The following is a 17,645-nucleotide window of genomic DNA, read 5'->3' as shown; positions in this document are numbered from 1 at the left end:
CCCACCACCAGATACCCTGATTCTTTATATAGATCCCCAAGCAGACATTGGGCTGGTTCCCATGAGGAAACCAATGATGATATTGCCAATACCAAGCAGAAACCTCAATTTGAGCCTCAGATTTTGGAATCTCAATCCACTTCAGTACAAGAGGCTCATACTCAACTTTCTTTGAACGTCACATCATCACCTGACAAGTCTGTGGTGCTGGGGATTGTTATCTTGTCCAGGACAACTACAGGTCCTCAGGGCCTACCATGAGTTACTAACAAAAATAGCTACCTCTCTTGGCATTCAGATTTAAGAGGCTCAGGAGAGTTTCCATAGGCTGGTGGACATACTGCATTCGGTAGGATTTTTTTCAAGTGCATCTACCTATAAATGAAGCCATTGTGGACCCTACAAAATCTGTGACAAATGCCATCCTCTGCCTCCAACTACTAAGAGGACTAAGAGAAGGTACCATGCCCCTTTGCAGGGCTATGGACATTTTTACATCCATCCTTTGTCACATTCCTTAGTTGTTTCAGCAGTGAATGAAAGAGCATGTCAGGGATTGCCTTCTATCCTAAAGGACAAAGACACAAAGAGACTAGACCTTTTCGGTAGTTGGCCATAGCTGCCCTACAATTTTGTATCTCTAAACAACAAGACTTGTCAAATAGGACTTCTCCTTCTGCAACAATTGGTTCAACAGGGTTCTCAGACAAGTTGCCAGAGAGTGCCTGGCAGAAATTCCAGTCCACCTTGGAATGTGAGAAACTGGTGTCTAGGACCTCTGATAGCTGTTTTAGATTGGGCAGCTTTGGTAGACAGAGCCATGACATCTGCAATAATGAAGCAGAGGTGTTCATGGTTTCAACCGTCAGGTCTCCTGCAGGAGGTCCAGCAGATTATCCAGGATCTCCTCTTTGAAGATCCTTCCCTCTTCTCACAGAAGACAGATGAAAAGCTCCTCAGTCTCAAAGATTTGAGGGCCATACTGAAATCATTCGGAATATACACTCCTTTCCATAAAAGAAAACAATTCCACCCTCAGTGTCTTCAGATACCAGCTCTTCTTACCTATGCAGTCTGATCACTTCTGGAAAAGTTGGGGAGGAAATACAGGATAACTCCACCTCCTCAGTTTTCTTCCATGATGCCTTTTTCAACACAGTCTGGAAATCCCAAGCAGCCTGTTTGATTCTCTTATTGAGGGCAGAGTACTAGATCATTACGTGCCAGTTTCTCTCTCCCCTATTTTTTTCCCAACAGGTTATCCTACTTCCATGCGGTTGGGTCCACATGATCACAGATTGTTGGGTTCTTAGTACTCTGGAACAGGGATAAACACTGCAGTTATTTCCATCCCTCCCATCTGCCTTCCCTGTCCCTCTTCAACAAGCACTCTCACAAGGTTGTCCTCCTCCAGCAGGGCCAGTCTCTCCTCCATTTGGGAGCTATAGAGAAGGCTCCCCCTCTCTGCTGAGAGAAATGTTTCTATTCATGTTACTTCCTTATCCCAGAGGCCTTAACCATATCTCCAACCCAGCTAAACCAGTGAAATTGGAATAGCTAAAGCAAATAAGGTTTCTCATGATCACTCTAGCCTCCATAATCCCCTCCCTGGACTCTCGTGGCTGGTACATTACCTTCAGTTTTTCATGTGGTTATCCATCACAGCCACAGGAGATTCCGATGATTTCTAGTCAACAGCACCCATTATCAGTTTACAGTCTTGCCCGTTGACCTGTCTACTGCTACACAAGCATTTCCAAAATGCATGTCAATAGTGGCTGTTAAAGATGAGCCTGATAAAGATGCTTTATAGCTCAGTTGTGTACATTTGCTTGTGGAGAATATCTGTGTTTAAAAATTTCCAATAAGAGTGCAGGTTCTTCTTCCAGTGATGTCCCCATGAGTGCCCAACTGTAGGTGCGGCAGCGCTCCCTGCACCTGGAATTGAAGATCTTCATCAGCAGTGCCTGTTGGACTGCACGTGCTTACCTCTTCCCCCCACACACACACACTGTGAGAGGGACGTATCTATAGCACTGTGCAGTCTGACCACCCCACAGTTCCTTATCTACTGCCTTTGGGCAGGGACAGCATCCGCAGCAGAGCCTGCTTCTCCTTTTCCCTTACTAGATAGTGCCTTACCTGTCAGTTTTAGTGTAGTTATTACTACTTCTTCTCCTTCTCTTTTTCTCTTTAAAAGAAGTACTTTTTTGTTTTATAGTTACTCCATAGATGAAGCTCTTCTTAGAGTGCTTGATCATGTCGATTCCATGTTAGGTGTGGGTGCGCCATGTGCACTGCTGCCAGAGATTTTTTCCCCTAGTGGTATCTGTAGAGTTGGCTCTGCACCCTCTGGAGTGCCATACTCATGCGCCGGTACATGAGGCTCCGCCAGCCCTGCACTGGCTCAGTTCCATCTTACCGCCCATGACAGTTGCAGGAACAGTGCTTTTGCTTCAGCAAACCTCTAATGGTTTCTTCTGATTCCTGTTGTAAACGGTTGTTAGTAGTTGTCGTTACAGATAAGTATTATATAGTTTCTCACTATTAGTTAGTTCCTTTATGGGATATCGTTCCTGGGATGGGACATGCCCCGGTCCCTGGGCTTCAAACCACGTGTGGCGTGTGCTAAGCCTATGCCGGTCAGCGACCCTTACTCCAGCTGCTTTAACTGTTTCGGGGAAGCCCATGTTCATAAGTGCAGGATTTGAAGGGGCTTCTGACTGTGAACCCAGAAGGAAAGGGACTTCAGAGTTAAAGCTATCCTGATGGAAGCTGCGCCGACATAGATGTCTGACCCAAGACAGCCAGACTTGGCACTGAGCATGTCCACCTCAGAGTGCAGTGCTCCTCCAGCACCATGTCTTTCTCGGCACCATTCAACATCCTGGCGCCAAGGAGTAGATAAAAGAAGTGCACAAAGATAGGGCGCTCCCCAGTGCCCACGGGGAATACGAAAGACTTAGAAAGAGAGTTGCAACCCACATCAGGCCTCTCTGTCTCGCAGAATTGTGCAACCCCACCAGCCCAGTCCGGGACCCGCTCCGTAAATCTGGCAAAGATGTACCACATCTTAGGGTGCAGTCCATGCCTGAGGCCTTCCAGGCAGCTAAAGACTTCATGGCTTTGCTGGTCCCTCCTACACCATAATCGGCAGTCGGTTACCAAGCCAGCTAAGACAGTTCTCTCGTGTCACCTGCTTTAGTGTTCCCACAGTGGTCCCCTACATGGCGCCAGCTACCGTATCCGAGTGCATCCCAAACCTCGAGATAGCATTCCCCAGCTGGCCAGCAATGGTCACTGTTCCCCAGGAGCCGATCACCTGAGCCCCGGTACCTTGCTTCCAACTCTAGACATTGGTTTCTGGAACCCAGATATTGCTCTTCCTCCTGGCACCAGTCCCCGGAGAGGCACCAATCTGCTGAGCAGAGATGATGCTCGCTGGAGTCTCAACGATGATCCCTGGACTCCTGGAACCCATCACTGGTATCCCATAGCCAGTCCCCAGAGCATCACTCCCCAACAGCCCATCATAGCCATTCGAAGTGTGCCTCTGTTGTGCTCCCATGGTCTTCCTACAAGGAAGGGATCATTGGATTCTGAGACCACACCCCCACAAAAGAGGCACCATCCTCCGGCATACCAACCAGATGTGGGCACCATTCCGCCCATGGGCCTGTGGCCCCTGAGTCAATGGCCAGTCCAGTGGCAATGCTGGAATCCATGGGGGTTCCCTGCAGTACTAAGACCTTTCTCCCATCCACCTTCGGTGGCGGTGTCAGAGAAGCATGCCATGTCCCCCCCTCCCACTCCCACACCCCGCCACTTGCACCGGAGCAGACATCGGACTCAGAGCAGGGTATTGAGACCCCAGGTCCTCCCCCAGCAGAGATGGTTTACGGAGAGGTAGGAGCCCTCATCCCTCCTCCACTGGTGGCTTCTTCCTCATCCTCCCCTGACGAGGCGCACATGGGCCTCTCTAAAACTCTATTCCTGGATGACTTTAGAGCTCATCAGGAGCTCTTCAAGCGGTTGGCAGCCAATTTGGGCCTTGAGGCAGAGGAGTTTAAGGAGCCCACAGACCCGCTCTTTGACATCTTAGCCATGGCTGCCCTTTCTAAGGTGGCTTTGCCGGTGCATGAGGGGGTGATCAAACTGGTAAAAGCCCTCTGTGGCAGACCTCCCTCATCTCTGCCCCCTACTTCCAAATGGGCACAAATGAAATACTATGTGCCCGCAAAGGGGTTTGAATGTATGTTTACTCACCCTCCTACAGGATCGCTAGTAGTCTCTGTGGCTAATGAGCAGGACAGGCAAGGCCAGACTAATTCTACTCCCTGAAATAAAGAGGCCAAATGTCTGGACCTGTTCAGTAGGAAAGTTTATTCTCCCACAAGTTTACAGCTCCTTATTGCAAATCAGCAGGTGTTGCTGGGGCGATATGATTTTAACATTTGGGACTCACTGGCCAAATTCAAGGGCTCTCTGCCACAGGACTCGATACAGGAAATTGTGACCATTACGGGAGACGGAAAAGCGGTGACTAGAGCATCTCTCCAGGCAGCTCTGGACGCAGCGGACTCAGCAGCCAGGTCAATGGCTTCAGCAGTGGTTATGAGTCATGGTTTATGGCTGTAGTCATCGGGACTTCCCCAAAAGGCACAGGAATTGGTCCAGGACCTCCCCTTTGAAGGTGCTGCCCTGTTTTTGGACCAGACAGTAAGCTTCACGGCCTCAAAGATTCTAGGGCCACGTTACGCTCCTTGGGCCTCTATATCCCTTTGGCCTCTCGTAAACATTTCAAGCCATCACAGCTGTCTTGCTTCTCAAATGTGACTAGGCATGAACCCCACGAGAAAAAAGGGAAAGGGCTCAGATGCTGACAGAGGCAAGCACCATTTTCCACTGCCCAACAAGGCACCAACCATTTCCCAAGCAGAAAAAAGCAGGCCTTTTGAATGTGCACTTGGGGACAGATTACTAGTCTCCCTCCTGGATCAGCAGCCCCCTCCTTTGCTTCTGGACTGCCTTTTGCCCTACCTCCCTGTCTGGGTGGCTATTACATCAAACTGCTGGATACTGAGCACCATCACAGTGAAGGGCAATCCGCTTGGCATGCGAGGTGTTCCTCCCCCAACTCGCGGGCAAAACAGTGCAAGTGTTGATGGACAATACAGCGATGATGTTCTACATCAACAAGCGAGGAGGGCCCCGTTCCACAGTCCTTTATCAGGAAGCCCTCAGACTATGGAACTTTTGATTGAAGCATTCCATCCACATAGCGGCCACTCACTTCCCCAGGGAATGGAACATGCTAGCAGATCGCTTCAGCTGGTCCTTCTCCTCTGATAATCTGTGCCATCTTCCAGAGGTGGGGGACTCTCCAGGTGGATCTGTTTACCATGGCAGAGAACAAGAAGTGTCACCTCTTTTGCTTGAGACTCGGCCAGGGCGGGGCACTCCTATCTGATGCCTTTTTCCATCGATGGTTGGACCAGCTGCTGTACACTTTTCTGCCAGTTCCTCTGGTTCACAAGGTGCTCCTGAAGATGAAAGCGGACAAGCCAAAGGTCATCCTCATCGCTCCGGAATGGCCTCGCCAACACTGGTTTGGCATGCTCTTAGACCTAGCAGTCGCAGCCCATGGACTCTTCCCCTGAGACCGGACTTAATTTCACAGGATCAAGGGCGGCTTTTCCATCCAACCCTCACAGGCCTACACTTGGCAGCATGGCTGCTTTGTGGCTGAATCTGGATGAGAGGGAGTGCTCTGTCCAGATGCAGCAGGTCTTGCTACATAGTAGAAAGCCCTCTACCAGGGCAACCTACCTAGCCAATTAGAAACGCTTCCCATGTTGGGTGGTCAAATGAAGTCTTTCCCCAAGCAGGCATCACTGCAGTCCATGTAAAGCTCCAAGGCCTGTCTCTGTCTTCTATAAAGGTCTATTTGGCGGCCATCTTGGCTTTACACCCACCTTTTCAGAGCAGATCAGTTTTTGCCCATGATATGACACTCAGGTTTCTGAATGGCATGGAGCCACTTTATCCTCAAGTTCGTGACCCTATCCCACCGTGGGATCTGAACCTGCTGCTGTCAAGGCTCATGGGGTCCCCTTCAAGCCATCAGCTTTGTGTTCATCGATGCTTCTCTCATGGAAAGTTTTTTCGTGGCCATAATCCCTTTGGCCTGCAGAGTCTCTGAAATTACAGCGCTCCCTTCCAAACCACCCTATACAGTGTTCTATACAAAGACAAGGTCCAACTGCAGCCCCACCCTGCCTTCTTGCTGAAAGTGGTGTTGCAAAAATCAGGATATATTCCTGTCAATATTCTTTCCAAAGCCTCATAAATCCAGCAAGAAATGCAGTCTACATACCCTGGATGTTAGATCGGCATTGGCCTTCTACCTCAAGAGGACCAAGCCCTTTTGCAGTAGCAGACAAGATGAAAGGCCGGCCGGTTTCCTCCCAGAGGATCTCCTCGTGGATAACTGCCTGCATCAGGTTCTGCTGTGAGCAAGAAAGGGTGTCACTGCCAACTGTCTTGACCACCCGTTCCACCAGAACACAAGCTTTGTCAGCAGCCTTCCTTTTGCAGGTACTGATACAGGACATCTGCAGAGCTGCAACCCGGTCTTCAGTCCACACCTTCACGTCCCGTTACGCTGTTACCCAGCAAACCAAGGATGGCATAAGCTCTGGTAGAGCAGTGTTGCAAGCTGCAAGACTGTGAACACTGAGCCCACCTCCAGGGATGCTGCTTGTGAGTCACCTAATATGGAATCAACAGGAGCAAGCACTTGAAGAAAAAATGCTTACCTACCTTTCATAACTGTTGTTCTTCAAAATGTGTTGCACATGACCCACCCTCCTACCCCACTGTCAGAGTTGATGGCAAGAATGAACTGAGAGGGTGCAGGGCCGGCGGTGCCTCATATACCGGCACATGAGCACAGCACTCCAGAGGATGCCAGAGCTGATCCTATGGATACCATCGGGGAAAAATCTCCAGCAGCGTTGCATGCAGTGCACACACACCTAACATGGAATGGACATGAGCAACACATCTTGAAGAACACCAGTTACGAATGGTAGGTAAACATTTTTCTTGCCACCAGGACTGGCAAAAACAGATATTTTTGTGTTCACTTCTCATGAAAGACACTGAAGTGCCATGCTGACATGCAACCTTATGAAAAACTAGACAGAAATGGCTTCTTTGCTTAATTCTGGCAGCCAGAAAAGGTTCCACTAACATTTTGGGGAAGGAGTTTCATTTCTGTATTCTCAGGAAAAGTGCAAGTTTCATCCAAAATTAGATTTAAGTGGACAAAACAACTATTTGAAGATTCAAATTCCGGACATACATTAATCGTTCAAGAGTTTTGTCGGTGTTTTTTGGGGGGAAGTGGGGGCTCCCAACCTCCAAATGTTTATATCCATTTAAGTTGTGCCATCCCACTACTGAATCATGTAATTATAGATTCCTCCAGTTTAGAATATGATGGTCACCTAGGCCATCTTTGAATATAAGGCCTATGGACACCAGAAGAAATTAAATTTCATATGGACAGAATTGAACTAAACAATTTTCTGGGCACTGAAAGCCTGTCTTTCTAAGATTAAAGATTAGTCTTTGCAGAACTAGACAAGCGGTGCCACAGCAATGCAGTACTTCTGACTCCATGCTATTGCATGTCAAAGTTTGTTGGCTAGTAACTGGAGTTCAAGTATATTGATGCCACACTTCCACATTTGCCCTTCTTCCATTTTCCCTTCTTCCATCACCACTAGTTTTTGGAATTGCTGTTTCCAGGCAAAAAATGGTTATGGTAAAGATTGTTTTCTCCTTGGGTCTATGCCAGCATAGTGAGTAGGCATTGATACAGCTGATCATTCTTTTAGATCTGCTTTTTAAAAGTTCTGAATTTGTGCAACTTGGTAGACCTCGTAATGAGTGGTGGTTTTCTGTGAAGACAACATAGTTTGGACAAATTCTGTTATGACAGCAAGCAATCTTTGCATCAGAACCTACAACATAACATGGTCTACATTTCTTGTTTTTCATAATTTTAAAACTTTTTTTACAGTTATTAGAAATTGTTTCCTCGGTGCTCAGATACTACAATGTTGAGCTCTATATAAAAGCCCAAAAGGATGGATGATGGTAGTATCAAGGAAATCAAGAGTCAGTTAACATTCTTAAAATAACTGCAAAACTGAACATCTATATGGATTGGATAAACAAGGCTACCAGGAAAAAACTATTTGAGGGAACAGCATATTGTTGTAATGAACAATTCCAGTACATACTACTAATATGATTAAAATGGTAATAAGCTTTACAAGGTTAGTCTGATTATACCACCCTGATTAGCTGACTCTAATATTTCATTTCCTTCTTGAAATACTTTGTTAGGCGTTTAATAGCTCTACACAATTGTTTAATTCACCAATAGGATCATGCATCATTAATCAGTAATGTTAGTTATGTAGTGCTGCAACTTCTTGTGCAAGATTAGATTGGTACTGGAAGTTTTATTACATTTTGAAGTATAACAATATCTATTTTCTCCTTTTTATTTTGTAGACGTTTGTGAATGATGTGAGGATTCCTGAACAGACATACATTACTCTGAAGCTTGAAGATAAATTGAGATTTGGCTATGATATCCTTGTAATAAAAATGTACAGCTATTTGCAATGCATTTTTCTTGTAAAAGTATATTAGCTCCTCTTAGTTTAACTGATCATAAAGTGATCTGATTTGCATGCTTTTCATATTTCTTTAGTATTTATTAGAAGTAAATCTGCACCATATATTCCTCTGCCCATCAAAAAAATATGAATTGGGGAGAACCTGTAGTTTTAGAAATATTATGCCCAGTGGCAAATCAAGGATGGACTAAGGAATGTTCTCTGAAAAACAAGGGCTAAAGTAAGAACTTTAGACAGTTAAACTGTTGCTGAATGTTACAAGTTCCCGCTAGTATCAGAGATTAGCTGTGCTGCTGAAAGTACCATGGCCATCTTATTAATACTCTGTGCTTTTCAGTGAAATGTTAGTGAACAGCAACAGTAACAGAGAGAAGGTGAAGAATCAGTAGTGAACAGCCATACGTGCACATTGAGGAAGACAATGCTGGTTACTTAGTGAATGCTGACAAATACCTTGTAAGTGGCACAGTATTTCATATAAATGCTTTAAACACTAATTCAAAGAGAAATATGGAATTAATTTGTTCTGGCTGTTACAGTCAATGTGTCTGGTGAGGTTTTCATAAAGGAACTAGGAAGAACATGAGCAGTCCAACTCCAGAGAGAAAATCAACTTCTCCTACACTGAGTGGAACAAAATTTCCTATCTCTGTGTATGTTGCCCATCAAGAGGGAGATTAACAACAAGACTTACATATGGTAAAAGTGAGATTAAGCAATGTGAAATGTACACCAAAAAATATCCTCACTGTAAGTCAGTTTGGTGGGCTGGTGTTTTTCCAGTTTGTATAACGAAATCGCAGTAATGTCCTTTGGCATCTCCATGTGTCAGAACCCAGTATGTGAGGTAGTAAACTCTTGCAAAGCTGGGCAATGTGTCTGTTACATGCCTTCTCAGCTTTTCCAGTGCTCCCTGGAAACATATAAAAGGATAGGAAGGATAGAGCAGCCATGTTACCCTTTGTCTTTCTAGCTGAAGAGGCAATGGCTGTCAGGTTTGCTTAACCTAGCAACGGACCTTCCAATGTCTCTATCTCACAGAGAAGGTTTGCTACTGGAAAAAACATTCCTTCATCCAGGACCAGACAGCTTCAAATTGGACACTTCTGTGAAATAATTATCATCACTCTCATGGAGCTGAAACAGAAGTTAACACAGAAAACTTATTCTCTTGGCTGGCGCAAACTCAGTGTTAAATAACTGAAACACAGCCTTGAGTTCCTCCAGGAAGGCCTTAATGTGGATGTATGAATGTCTCAGCAAAAAGGTGAAATCTCTATAATGTATGGAGGCATAGTATAATGATATAAGTATAATATAATGTTAATAGCCTGTTCAAGAAAAAGAAGTTTTGTGTAAATTCCAACATTAAATGCTTCCTTAGGTCAACAACCCATATTCCAGCCTTTCAAAGTCAGCATGTGACCTTGGAACCTCTCGTTCAGCTCCTTACTGCGCTACCCGGTTTGAACTCCTTCAGGAGCTATCATTTCACTTCCTATCTATTAAAGTAGACATCTGGATAGCCGTTGTCTCCAATCAGATGAGTTTTGAAATCTGAATGTTTCTCCAGTGAGACCCTATATTGTATTTTTATTTCAGACAGGTAGTCTTCACAATTCATTCATTCCCAAAGTAAATTCAAGAAATGTTCCTCCTTCTGTTAAGCATCAAAATCTAGTCACTAGGAGCACTGATAATCTGCGTACTCATGTCACCTGTATTGAGATCTGCTGGGCAGCTTCATGGCCATCCGTAAATTGAGCATATTGGTCATCCAGTCTCTAGTCAACTTCATTTTTGGAAAAAGTCTTCTTTACACCCTAGTGGTCAGAGGAAGGAGAAGGGTAAATAAATACCTCATTTTAGATGTCCATATTTAAAGGATGAGTCTGCATCCCACCCTGGAGGCACAATCCTGTGAAAATCTGGTTGTAATGGATCTGTGGACTTGAGCATGATGAAGAATAGGAAAACTTATGTGTGCCTATCAGAAATTCCCCTTTTTTTTGAGTAATAAGATCCACAGATCTGGCCTGTACTGCAAATAAATAGAAAATCCAGAATAAAGATGGAAATTTACATCCAAAGATTTTGGGTTTGTTTCATTAGGGGACATTGCCCATGCTCTACAGTAGTATAAGTTGTGTTTTTTCTTCTAAGTATAGTTAACACAATCTGTAATTTAAGAAAGTACAAATGAATCATCCTGCCTGTGGAAGATGACACAACTGGAGCTAACTTCAGCGGGCTAGGACGTTATCTTGCATCCAAAGACTGACTGACCTTGTTTGAGCCCCACACTCCAAGTAGACTAAGGTACTCTGTGGACCTCACTACTTTAAAAAAAAAAAAGAAAAGAAAAGAAAACTTCCAATTAAGCACAGATACATTTTCCAATTCTAGACATTGCTCTAAATGTTAGTATATTAAATGGAAAAAAAGAATAAGATGGTGACATAACGTTGGTCACATACACTGATACATAAGTATATCTCATGATCTTTCATGGTCAATCCTTGTCCTCCCAAACCTTTGTTTACTGTCATTCCTTGTTGTATGCCTAATTTGTAAACTCTTCACAGCAAAGACTCATCACTTTTGTACTACTGTATTTACAAGCTATTGTACTGTATTTATTACAAGTAATGAATCAAAATGTGTTTATTTTGACAAATATACTTCATAATATGTTAGTCATAAATGTAATTTTTTTTTTGAAAACTGATCTTAATAATATGAGACTACATTATAGTATCTTCTGGATCCTTTAGAAGCTGGATGAGACTGTCAGGGGTTTTGTGAGAGCTTTTGTAAGTAAGCAAAGTAAGAATTTATCAAATTTCTAATCTTGTATTGTTTGGTATTTTCATCCTATTAAGTTACATTTATTCCATTTTAAAGAAAAAAATCTCAATTTTTTGCTGTGGCTTATCTTAAAGTAAGACTTTCTGTCTCTAGTGTAAATTTTTTTGGAGCTGTGAAACTTTTCAGGTTGTTTTCCTTATCATTTCATACATACTAATCTTTTTACTGTAGTCAGAGGTGAAATGAGGGTCCCTGAAGAAGCCCTTAAGGTAATAACATGCAATCACTACTGTCACAGTTTAAGGGTTAACTGCACCTTTGGCCTCCCCTCCCCCCATTTTGCCTTCTCAGGGCAACCACTTAAAGTTTCAAGTTTTTTAGTGGTCAGCTTTCTCATGTGGAGACCCATGTCTCTCTCTCCAGGCCAGGTTTTAGGTTTGCAATCCCTCTGCACCTCACTGTGAGTTCTCCAGCAGATCTGACTTGGGTCCAGCAGTGGTTCACTCTTTCTCCAGGTGCTAGACTACAACAGTGCAGACCAGTTATTAACCAGCATTCACAAAACAAAGTACATTTACTCTTGAGTCATAAGCATCAAAGACCAAACATTAAAAGCAAAGAAACAAACAAACAAAAAAATAAACACCCACATCATCCAACAGATCTACACATATGCTAAAAGCTTACTAGAAGTCATTCCAGCTCCAGCATTTGGCTCTGGTTGGTTTCAGTCTTTGAAATCCCTCCACTGGGTTTTCTCTCCTGGTTTTACAATTTCACATCATGTTTCAGATCAAGAGCAAGAACACCCTGGGGCAGTTCAGCTGTTTCTTTATAGAATCTGGGCATTTGATTTCTGGCTGACTGTAACAGGTAACACCAGTCAGTGCTCTTCTTCTCAGGGGGCAAAGCTTCAAAGTCTGAGTTTTTGAGTAACTGGCACTGGGGATTTTGTATTAACCGCCTAATCCCCCAGGAAACCAACTCACTGAATCAGGACACTGAAAAGGCATTCAACATCTATTATACCAGAAGTCCATGACTCTCTGGCACATTTCGATATACTAGTCTTTCGAAGTCCTCATGCGTCCCAGATTTCCATCTGTCACACCTTTATTTATGTATTCTGCCCTTCTCTGTATATGTATAACTATAGTTTATGCAGTTTATTTTAGTTGAGATCTTTTTCTTTTTTTCTTAAATGTTGTTTAGCATGAAAAATTTACAAGTCAACTCCAGTTATCCCAAAAATCCTCAGAGGCAGAAGGATCAAAGCCAGTCAGCTCCACAGGTACAGAGCCAAAGGTACCAGATGCCACAGGTGAAGTGCATCACAAAGCTACAGAAGCATTGAAATCTGAAGAAAAATCTATGGGTGAGATAAATTTTTGTAGCAATACAAAGTATAATTAGAGAAGGCAAGTTTTTTCTTTCCTCAGATATTTCAGCAGATACTGTAGACATGTTGCAGAAGAGATTTTTAAATATATATATTTTTAAAAGGTTTAATAATAAACCTCAGAATTTCTAGCTTTCTTTATCACAGCATCTAGACATGAATATAAAAACTTGCATAAGTTTTTTTGCTCTGAGTTTTCTGAATTTCCAGCTCTTCTCCTGCACACAGCCACCACACCCAGTGCAAACTTTTGTGAACTTTAGCAGTGGTAGAGTGGCACTTTATTGAATTTATTCACTAATGAAACTTTTCAGTTAACCAGTAATATTTTTTAGTACTCTTCCATTCTTGATAGTTCTATTTTGTTGTATTTTTCTGTTTTAGTAGATTATAGCATAATTTATTATTTTTTCTGGTTATATTAATATTATTTGTATTACTTTAGCGCTTAGGGACCCTGATAATGGACCAGGACACCATTGTGCTCGGCGCAATGCTAACACAGAAGAAAGGACAGATTTTGTCCCAGAGAACGTACACTCATCTGAGAGGTAGGAGATATGAATTCAAATCTTCTTTGTCTGATTCAGAAGATGGATTTGAATCCACATCTCCTATCTCCCAGGTGAGCGTCTTACTCAACAGGGTATATAGTTGTTCGTTCTCTCTCTCCCCTCCCCTTCTCCCCCCACCCATGAATATTTTTGTAAAGTTGGAACAGCTTCATTATAAGCAATTGAGAGCAGAATACCCTATAGTCTACTGGTTAGGGCACTCATCTGCTAGGGGAGAGATTTGCATTCAAGGCCCTGCTCCCATGAATATTTAAGTATTTATACAAAATGGAATGTATTCAACAGGAAAGATTGAGAGTAACCCACCCCCGAATAGCCTATAATTTGGTGGTAAGGACGCTCACCTGGGAAGGGAAGATCTTAATTTAGATCCCTATTCTAGAGTGGGAATTCAAACCTGGTTTTCCCATCTGTCAAGCAAGTGTCCTAACCATTGGGCTAACGGGGCGCACAGATTTTCTTTCTTATCAGAATCAACCTGAAAACATTTTCATTTTATTGAATTAAACTATATGAAAAAATTTTCCCAGCTCTACTCGGAAGTGTATTGATTTTTATTTCAGCCGCTTGTTACATACGTAAGTGTTTTCTATTGTTCATGCAGTTAAATACACTAAAATTCACTCTATTGTTTGTTGCTGGGTTTTTTTAAACTACAGTATATTCTAAGGTAGAAGAACATTGTTTTGGAAGAAAAATAATTAGATATATGGATATTTTAAATTGTATTAAATATTTGAAGCGGCCATCAATTTATTTGTGGGTGAAGATTAACCCTTTGAACACTACTGAACAAACCATTATTTGCTAGCAAGGTAGAAGTTCACAAATTGTCCTTATTTCTTAGCATGCAAATAGTGCATATTACTGTCAAAATATAGAATACTTTCAGATACTCTATTTTGTGCGCCAAACAAAAATGTCTGATATAAAATTATAGAGATATGGGAATTCTGAAAAGGAAACAGAGCTGTTTTTACCATAGAGAGCACATATACCCAGTCACTGAGATATCTGGTGTTGAAATACAATATAAAATAAGTTAAGATATATTCCTTTAGAACATCTTGATGATATTAAAGTTGCCAAATCTTAATAGGGTGCAATATTGTCTTAAGAAATATGAGTTGTTCTTAATATGGAGAGCAGGTCAGAGCTCAACTGACTGGTTAGTCATGGAGGTGGAATAACTGTTTCATATCTAATTTCTTACTTAACCCTTTCCTGTTCAGATACTTGTACTATGTATATTATAACTAAATCATGAGATTTAGTTCTTTTTTATAGTTATATTTTCTTACTTAAATATGGCTTTAAAAATAGTGTAGTCTAACTATTATATAAGTGTGTACGTATTGGTGTTCTTTAGTAACTGCCAGCTATTTGAAACCTTGGCAGCATTACAAAATTTGATCAGTTTTCCATGTGATAGTATTCCAGCGAAAGTTCAGTGTGGGTAAAAGAGAGAATCCTTTCACAGAAATGGTAGCTTTTAATAATGTACTGATAGTGAGTTGATTTGTCTTTTAAATGAAAGCAGAAAATAATATTTAAAAATACTATGCAGTAGCAGCAAGATGTAAGTCACTTGTATTTGAATAAATTCCTAAGCAAGCAGTTTTGGTCAGATCATTAGTAAGCTTTTATATTTAGCGTGCAGGTCATTTGTTCAGACATTAAATTGGTTTTGTATTGGAGGAAACACAAGCAATCAAACTGTTTCAACTTTCAACATACAAGTTCCATCAGAACTTCTCTTTCTCCTTGTCACTTGTATCTGAACATCTTATGTAAAGTAAATGGTGAATTAATTTCTTTGGTTTTGGAATATTTTTATAGATCTTTCTGCCATGCCTCGTGGTACACCTTTGTATGGACAGCCATCCTGGTGGGGTGAGGATGAAGCTGATGAAAAAAATGGTTGCAAACATGAAGAAAAAATACATGAAACAGGAGCTTCAGGTGAGACTGTTCAGAAAACATTTCAATTTGTAGTATCTTTTTTACTCTTTAGTAAGTAAGTAGCTCTTAAAACGTGGGACCCCACAGAGGTATATAAGAAAGATAACTGTTTTTCAATAATTAATGACTTATAACTATATAAGTTATATATATATATATAAAAAATAACTAATTTTGTATGTTCTTTTATCACTGTTAAATACTGTTGCTTCACTAGTATCTGAACTTTATGCTGCAGAGTTGCCTTTCTCTGTTGACCTTCTGTTTTTTGTTGCTGTTTTATGACAGCAAATATGACAGATTTTCATCGTATTGGAGTCTATGGCTGAAATCCTGGCCCTATTGAAGTCAGAGGCAAAAACGCCCATTAATTTTAATGGAGCTAGGATTTTGCCCTTTGTGAATACCTTCTTTAGTTCTCCTCAACTATTGCCATGATGCAGGGGGCAGAGTTATTCGCCAAATATTTAATAAAGCTGTGCTTTCATGAACAAAAAGGATATAAATACATGTTGGAGATTCTGACTGCTTGAGAAATTTCTCAACTTCATTCTGTTTAATACCAATTCACATAGGTGCTGGAACTAGGGGATCTGAGGGTGCTGCTGCACCCCCTGTTTTGAAGTGGTTTCCATCATATACAGGGTTTACAGTTTGGTTCAATGGCTCTCAGCACCCCCACTATAAAAATTGTTTCAGCACCCCTAGCAACTCAACCCAGACAAAGATTTAATTATTTGATTCCACGTAATATCCACTATGCATTTAATCCAAATTCTAATAAATGAGATTTTGTTAACCAGCCAAGTTTTTGGATTGCTGACAATTATTCAGTGATAAAAGCTAGGATAAGTTTGGCTAGTAAAAAAAAAAAAGTTCATAAATAGCAGTTTAACAATAACAGAACTGTACTGTTCTGAGTACAGAGTATGTTACTTAAATCACTTTATACACAGTACAATAGCTTACTAGTGGATATAGTGAGTAAAGTCATTCTTCTGAACCAGTATCGATCTAATAGTGATTAAATCCACATCTGTCATTTGGTATAATAAAAATTAATCTATTGTAATGGACACTGTCACCAAATCAATATCTCTGACTGTGAAAATAAATGGTTCTGTTTTGTTTTGCTGTGTGGATGCCAGCAATACAAGATTCCAAATTGGTTAGTCTCTAAGGTGCCACAAGTACTCCTTTTCTTTTTGCGTTCTGTGCTACTGTCATTCCTTAATGTTCCATCAGCGTTAATGTTAGTCCATAGTTAATGCAAAAAAAAAAAAGATATTCTGATTTATATGTTAAATTTGCAAGAAAAATCCTTGTTGTAATGTTCATTTACCCATAGTTTCTGTAACTAGGACTTTCCGTTTCTACTACTTATGCTGTTAAAAGTTAGTTTGTGTAAAATATATGGCCAAAACTTACAAATGTGGGTACCTAAAGTTAGGCTCCTAAATCCATCATGAGGGTATTCAAATAAAAGTGGACTCACTTTGGAAAGTGTTGAACACTGACAAATCCTATTTAAATCAAGGCAAATCCAAGCCACTATTATTTAGGTGCCTATACATGGATTTGGGAGCCTTACTTTAGACTTCCACGTGTGTGTGTGTGTGTGTGTGTGTTTGAAGGTGGGTTTTTTAAAAAAAATTGGGATGATTTTTGTGTCCTTCCTCCTTTTACATCATCTGTTCTAGTTGCCATGAATCCTACCAGAGAGGGGTTGGAGCAAGCCCTAGAAGTCTCTTAAAATAACCCAAAATAACTTAAAAATGTAGTGAACTTAAAATCCAATATCTTAGGACCTTTGGGGACTATATGTGAGTTTGGCAGCCTTGGATTTCCACATTCTAATGGAATAAAGCTTTCACCACTAGGGCTTTAGATTAGTGAGTAGAGACTGGGTAAAGACCTCCAAAGGTTTCTTTTAAAGTGATGACTTTTTTGTGTAAACATTTTTTTGGTCACATTCTGAGGTTTTTGTGGCTCTTCTTGAGTCTATAGTTGGTCTAAGACACCTAGTTTTACAGGCATAGGTATACAGAAATAGTCACAATAATTTGCAAGAAACTCTCTAAATTTCACTACAAAAAATCTGTACTGTATGTAGGATAAATTAAATGCATGATGGTGTGATATAAAGGGTTTGTGAATACTTGTCTGAGATAACATAACTGCATA

At 41.5% G+C, this 17,645-nt stretch overlaps 1 protein-coding gene across 11 annotated transcripts in view; it reads left to right on the top strand.

Moving 5' to 3' along the window:
* The window catches only part of CEP170 (centrosomal protein 170), a 183,483-nt gene that overhangs the window by 62,827 nt on the left and 103,011 nt on the right, over positions 1-17,645 (top strand). For all 11 annotated transcript variants that reach the window (XM_084622211.1, XM_084622207.1, XM_084622204.1 and 8 more), the window contains 4 exons: positions 8,590-8,671; positions 11,739-11,794; positions 12,738-12,900; positions 15,339-15,461. In XM_084622211.1, coding sequence (XP_084478337.1) covers positions 8,590-8,671; positions 11,739-11,794; positions 12,738-12,900; positions 15,339-15,461 — 424 coding nt within the window. The remainder of the gene's footprint in view (positions 1-8,589; positions 8,672-11,738; positions 11,795-12,737; positions 12,901-15,338; positions 15,462-17,645) is intronic.

This window comes from Lepidochelys olivacea (assembly GCF_965140295.1).
Source record: "Lepidochelys olivacea isolate rLepOli2 genome assembly, chromosome: 3".
Lineage (NCBI taxonomy): Eukaryota > Metazoa > Chordata > Testudines > Cheloniidae > Lepidochelys > Lepidochelys olivacea.
Note: the sequence above shows the minus strand (reverse complement) of the source record. Positions and strands in the feature narration are given on the sequence as shown.